The following is a 6,990-nucleotide window of genomic DNA, read 5'->3' as shown; positions in this document are numbered from 1 at the left end:
CACTCCCCTTCATATCCTTGAGACTTCCCAACTCGCCGCGTCGGGGGTTCCCAATGTGGAGGGCCTGGAGTTTCCAAGAGCTTTGGAAATAGCGCATGCCCAGCTCCCCTGCAGGGCTGACTCGGGATCCGGACAAAGCCCAGGCTTGAGGTGATGTTCTTTTGTTTTGCTTTTGAACACAGCCAGTTCCATAGATTTCAAGGAGCCCGGAAAGGAACGGGGGGCCTTAGGGGAATTTAAGGACTGGAGCAGGAGGGGCTGAAGCCAGTGCTCACTTCACCCCAAACTCGAGTTTCTCCGCAGCCCCACCAAGGGTTCAGGGAGACCAGGGTGATTTAAAAGAAATAACCTGTGATGACACTTGAAATGGCTTTTATAGATAACATTCTATGAGAGAAGGAGACATCAGGTTGTTCTGGGTATTAAGAAAACAGGAGCTGTCTCGGTGCTCACAACTCTCATCAATCCCAGCACTTTGGGAGGCTGAGGCAGGAAGATCACTTGAAGCCAGGAGTTCAAAACCAGCCTGGGTAGCCTAGTGAGACCCGGGGAGTGGGATCTACAAAAGAAAAGGTTTAAATATGAGCATGGTGGTGCATACCTGTGGTCCCAGCTACTCAGGAGGCTGAGGGAGGAGGATTGTTTGAGCCTTGGAATTGGAGGCTGCAGTGAGCCGAGATGGTATCACTGCACTCCAGCCTGGGCAACAATGAAACCCTGTGTCAAAAAATAAAAAGAAAAAAAAAAGAGGGCCAGTCTCTAACCCCCTCTGTTTAATCATTGCTACAAATTTGTTACAGCCTCTTTGAAAGGGGCAACACCTGTTGCTTCACACCACCTCTCAGAGCTGAAATTTGAGGGAAAAGCAGCCCTCTATAGGTCCCACATCAGTGGAGATATTTTCCTCTCCATGCTGACCTTGTCTCTACCAAGGCAGGACGTCAGGCGCAGAGGCCAGCGGAAGAAAGCGCCCTCCGCAACCACCACCTCTCACAACCGAGTGGTTAAAACCACCACAAAATCTACTAAAAGCAGGACATGGAAGGTAACAGCTAGATGATGCGTGGCTCTGCCTTCGATCTGGGACAAGGGCCAGGCCAGAGACAGAGGGCCACCCAACCGCATTTCCAGAGGCTGCACACAGGCTGGCATCAGGTCAACTCCCAAGGCGAGGGCGACAGGGAGGCAGGGTGATGGACAGGGCAACTCCAGCCAACCTGGGACTGCATGACAAGTGGGAAAGCACTGGGGGACCCCAAAATACCCCGCCTGCCCAGAGAACACACCGGGTACCCTAGATGACAAGGCAGTCCTGCTTCTAGAAAAATCTAGAACACCCGACCCGATCACTTTCCCTTCCTCCCTCTCTTACGTTGCCTCTCGACCTTCTCAGTTTGGCTCTCCTCGTGCCAGGATGCAACCCTGTGTCCAACCCAGCTCTCCCAGGGCTCCTCACCATTCTGTTTTCCCTATACTTACTTATGTTCCCGTTGGTCTCCCTGAGCCAGGAGGTAGGCCCCACGAGGGCAGTGGCTTGTGTCTGGTTTGTTCCCAATACGTCCTCTGGTATCCAGAGGACATCTGATAGACATTTATTGAATGAATAAATGAATGAATGAATGGTATGGACATTCACATACTGCTTTCATCATCCTCTCCCACCCCTGTCTGCTCAACAATGCTCCACTCTGGGTCTGGCCACCAGGGGCGGAAGCCAGTGTCTAAGGCCACTCTGCTCCCAAGACTGGACAGAAACAGGATCACTTAGAGGAGGTGGGGCAGCGGGATGGGGCCTTCAGGCCTCGGAGGCACAACTGCGGAGTGGATTCAGTGGGGACAGTGACCCCCAGTGGCCACTGAGAATTTGCGCACGAAAGCAAGTGTCTGTTACTTCCATAGGCAAGGCAAGGGAAGTGGGATCTGGCTCAACTTCCAGCCGAGTTGACTCCGTTCCTCGTTTCTGCGTGGATGACCCCCCTGCATTTTCTCTTACCTCTCTCCCCTACCAAAGCAATCCAAGGCCAAAGTTTTCTAGCTGCAAAGAGAGTTGTTCTGGTGAAGAAACAGGCACAGATCCATGAAGGAATTTGTCCCAGGTCTGCCTCCTACACACACACACTCCCTAGGCTGAATTGTGGCCAAATAACCAGGGAAGCCGCAGGGGGCCTGGGAGATCCCCAGCTGGGGAAGAAAGGGCTGAAGCAGTTCATCCTCCTCCTCCTTCCTCTCCCCACTGGATGTTTCCAGAGCCAAGGACTCGGGACCTATGTTGTTTAAGTGAACACTGACGACTATTTAGGTAAGGAGGGCCAAGGGCATCGTTACACAGATGTGAGTGCTTTCAGTAAAGAAAAAAAAAAAAAAAGGCTCTTTTCCCTCCCTGGCTGTCTGAGCATAGGCCACCATCATGAACAACACATAACCATCCACACTAGAAAGTTCATGACCGACCAACAACTCCAGAGGCAACAGATGGTCATTGATGTCCTTCCCCCAGGAAGGCAACAGGGCCTAAGACAGAAATTCGGGAAAAGCTAGCCAGAACGTACAAGCTCACACCGGACGTCATCTTCATATTTGGATTCAGAACTCATTTTGTTGGTCTTGCAAGACAACTGGCCTTGGCATGATCGATGATTCCCTGGATTTTGCAAAGACAAAGGAATGCAAACGTAGCCCTGCAAGACATGCCTGTGTGAAAAGCAAAAGACCTCAGAGAGCAAGGAAAGGAACGCAAGGACAGAGTGAAGAGAGCCGGGGACTCAAAGGCCAGTATTGGCGCTGGCAAAAGTGGGCTGGAGGCTGGATCACAGCCGAAGGAGTAAAGGTGCTGCCATGGTGTTACCTGTGGCTGCTGTGGGTTTTTCAGGAGAAGCTTAATAAACTAAAAACTTTCAAAAAAACAGAGTAAACAAGGACCCCAGGAGACGCTCTCCCCTGCCCCAAGGTACATCCTCCTGCCTCTCCCTGCTAGAGGGCCCTGGCCCTCCGGACACCCGCCGAGGATGGCTGGGCCGGGTTATCCACGATAACCAGAGGAGGCACGGCGTACCCCTGCCCACCACACATGCCTCTGCATGAAAGGGAGACTTGACGCTCTCCAGCTTTCTTCCTTCCAACACCCGACCTATCGTCACAATCCCAGATTCCAGGGAACGCAGGTCAAGTTCTCCCAAGCAGTCTCCCCAAGCCTGAGCCTGATTTTCTTCTAGGCACCCACAGCAGCAGGAACTAATATCCACAGGAGCATTGCTGGAGACCTCCGGGGACACTGCTGAAAACACAAGGCCCCTCCAAGTGCAGATCCAGAGCAGGGAAAGCTTAAACACAGCAGCCACCGTGAGGCGGAACCCTGTCCGACCTGCAGGCTGGGCTCCCTTTGCAAAGCCTTTTCCAATATACTGCCCACATGGTCGCAGGCAGTTTTAGACTGACACTGAGGTGACTTTACTTGGTCTTTTATTGCCAATTTTGACCTATATTTAAGGATGATGGCTAACAGGCGGGCCATCATTTCAATAAATGCGCACTTCAGGCTGACTCCCATGGTCATTGCACAAGGAACAGATTTCTTAAACCTAATATTTTTTTGTTTTTGAGATGCAGTCTCACTCTGTCGCCCAGGCTGGAGTGCAGTGGCGACATCTTAGCTCACTGCAACTTCCGTCTCCCTGGTTCAAGCAATTCTCGTGCCTGAGCCTCCTGAGTAGCTGCAATTACAAGTGCGAACACCGACGGCCTAGCTAATTTTTGTATTTTTAGTAGACACAGGGGTCCAAGATGTTGGCCAGGCTGTTCTCAAACTCCTGACCTCAAGTGATCTGCCTTCCTCAGCCTCCCAAAGCGCAAGAACTACAGTGTGAGCCGCTGCACCTAGGAAGCAGGCTGCTCACTGAAGACAGGGGACCCACGGTCATTCATCTGTCTGCGCAGGATCAACACTGCAAACCACACCTCACGCCAGCCACGTGACTCTGAAAGCTGTCTCTTCTCAGAAGAGCTGACGGTACCTCCTGTATTCGGTCCTTCAGTCCAGAGGCCCCAGTAAAGGAGCATGTCAATCAGTGATGGGGCAGAGATCATCAAGAAAATGCTTTCACTGGAAATGTATTTAACCAGAACAGACTGCATACAGGAAGTGTTTTCTCTTAGAGTTCTCAATCTTGACTGTGTGTCAGAATTACTCCAGGAGCTTTAAGGAAGCCTAATGTCCACACCACGCCCCAGGCCTATTAGGCCAGACTATCCGGAGCAGGAACCAGGCTCTGGCGTGTTTGTCAGCTCTTGGGTGATTTCAATATACAGCTACGGTTGAAAGCCACCCATCGGGCCAGGTGTGATGGCTCACGCCTGTAATCCCAGCACTTTGGGAAGCCGAGGTGGGTGGATCGCCTGAGCTCAGGAGTTTGAGACCAGCCTGGGCAACACAGTGAAGCCCTGTCTCTACTAAAATACAAAAAGTTAGCTGGGCGTGGCAGCGTGTGCCTGTAGTCCCAGCTACTTGGGAGGCTGAGGCAGGAGAATTGCTTGAACCGGGAGGCAGAGGTTGCAGTGAGGCAAGATCGAGTCACTGCACTACAGCCTGGGCGACAGGGTGAGAGCAAGACTGCATCTCAAAAAAAAAAAAAAAAAAAGAAAGCCACCCATCAAAACAGACGCCATTTGACCAGGCATGGCGTCTCACACCTGTAATCCCAACACTTTGGGAGGCTGAGGAAGGAGGATTACTGGAGCCCTAGGAGTCCGAAAACAGCCTGGACAACACGGCAAGAGCCCCATCCCCACAAAAAAGGTTTGAAAAATTAGCCAGGTACAGTTGTGTACACCTGTGGTCTCAGGAGGCTTAGGCTTGAGGACCTCTTACGGCCAGGAGGTCAAGGCTGCAGTGAACCATCTTCAGGCCACTGCATGCCAGCCTGGGTGACAGAGCAAGATGGTGTCTCCAAAAACAAACATATCATTTAACATTTTAATACCTTTTCATCTTGAATGTGAGCCACACCTGCATTATTACAAGTATACATGTGTTCACCTTTCCCTTCTCCACACTGTAAATTATGTCTAGGTTACCACCTTCCATCTAAAAGGTAGGCAGACTCTCTGGTTTACCAGGCTGTGAATTAAGCAATAAAGTGATGCTTCTTTCCAATTATTTTCTTTGTTGCTGCTGACCTGAGTTAAAAAGGTGCCTCCGGCCAGGTACAGTGGCTCACACCTATAATCTCAGCACTGTGGGAAGCCTAGGCAAGTGGATCACGAGGTCAGGAGATTGAGATCATCCTGGCCAACGTGGTGAAACCCCATCTCTACTAAAATACAAATGACTAGCCAGGCCTGGTGGCACATGCCTGTAATCCCAGCTACTTGGGAGGCTGAGGCAGGAGAATCGCTTGAACCCAGGAGGTGGAGGTTGCAGTGAGCTGAGATTGTGCCACTGCACTCCGGCCTGGGGTGACAGAGTGAGACTCTATTTTAAAAAAAAAGGAAAAAATATGTATATATAGATCATGTGTGTGTGTTTGTGTGTATAAATTAGCATGGCATGGTGGCACCTGCCTGCAGTCCCAGCTACTCAGAAGGCTGAGTTGGAAGGATCGCTTGAGCCCAGGAGGTTGAGGCTACACTGCAGTGAGCCAGATAGCACCACTGCACTCCACCATGGGCAACAGAGCAAGACCCTGTCTCAAAAAACAACAAAGATACTTTTTTTGCTTTGAAAACCCAATGTAAAAAACCTATTGAGATACCAAATTGTATATGAAATAAATCTCAACTCTCTCTTTAGAATAGATTCATAAAAATGCTAAGGAAATGTACTACAACATTAACAAGGGTTACTTCCGGTGGGAAGATGATGCGTGATTCCTATCTTTTTCACTTCATTTAGTTACGAACTTTAACAGAATGAGCACAAAAACAAACACAACCACCTTCCAAAGTTTAATCAATCACCTTCTTAGAAGTGAAATCTAACAATCACTTCAAATACTCTAAAATGCAACAGAGTGAAATCTCATTACTTTCTCATCTCCCTAATTCTAATTGAAACAGAGTCCCTCCATGAAGCGTGTGCACTTTCACAACGACGCCAGGGAGGACTCACTCATTTTCACACTGGATAACGTTGAACTGCTCCAGGTTCAGAAACTCATCCAACAGAGGATTTACTATATTAAAACATTCACGTCCCCAAGTTAAAAATGGATATTGAATACGCTATATTTCTGGAGAAAATTCAGTACACACGCCACTTCTGTTAGTGCCTGTCCCACTCCACGGAAGCCCTGGTCTCAGGCATCTCCAGCTTTGCCACCTCTCTGCACAGATGGCGTCCTGGCAGGCTTCCAGCAGAAGCCAAGGTCCCATCAAGGGTCCGGACTTTCCGTGTCTCCTTTGTTTTCATCGAGTCTGGGCCGCTTTAGCTCTAGGGGACGGCCCTGAGCATCTCCAGGCGTCTCTGCAACATTAACAAACATAAGGTTGGGAAATAAATGAAGAATTCTGGAAGCCCAGGGCTGACAATACAGAGCCAAGACATGGAAGATCCTATACTGATACAAAGGAAGGATCTGTACAGTGGTTCTCAAACAGGGGCGATTTTGCCTCTCAAGGGAGAGTGGGCAATGTCTGGTGACATTTTAGAATGTCATGGGCAAGAAATAGCACCCAGGGCTGCTGCTGAACATCCTATAATGCACAGCACAGTCCCCCACAACAAAGAATTACCTGGCCCAAAAGGTCAACAGTCATCAGGTAGAGAAACCTGATCTAAACGGTCTCCTACGGAACCCACTACCTGGCTCACCAGGAGCTCTCACTGGCCAGGTGGTTTCCCTGCTGAGGCCTCAACAGGCAGCCAGTGGGTTTTTTTTGTTGTTGTTGTTTTTTTTTTTTGAGATGGAGTTTCGCTCTTGTTACCCAGGCTGGAGTGCAATGGCGCGATCTCGGCTCACCGCAACCTCCGCCTCCCGGGTTCAGGCAATTCTCCTG

General features: G+C 50.0%; 1 protein-coding gene across 1 annotated transcript in view; it reads right to left on the bottom strand.

The window, feature by feature from the left end:
• Positions 1–5,927: 5,927 nt before the first annotated feature.
• CHAF1B (chromatin assembly factor 1 subunit B) overlaps positions 5,928–6,990 on the bottom strand; it is a 30,950-nt gene continuing 29,887 nt past the window's right edge. The window contains exon 12 of the mRNA XM_037737688.1: positions 5,928–6,515. Within this exon, the coding sequence (XP_037593616.1) occupies positions 6,366–6,515 (150 nt within the window). The 3' untranslated portion in view covers positions 5,928–6,365. The remainder of the gene's footprint in view (positions 6,516–6,990) is intronic.

Source organism: Cebus imitator, unplaced genomic scaffold (genome assembly GCF_001604975.1).
Source record: "Cebus imitator isolate Cc_AM_T3 unplaced genomic scaffold, Cebus_imitator-1.0 Scaffold41, whole genome shotgun sequence".
NCBI lineage: Eukaryota > Metazoa > Chordata > Mammalia > Primates > Cebidae > Cebus > Cebus imitator.
This window is presented reverse-complemented; position numbering and strand designations above follow the sequence as displayed.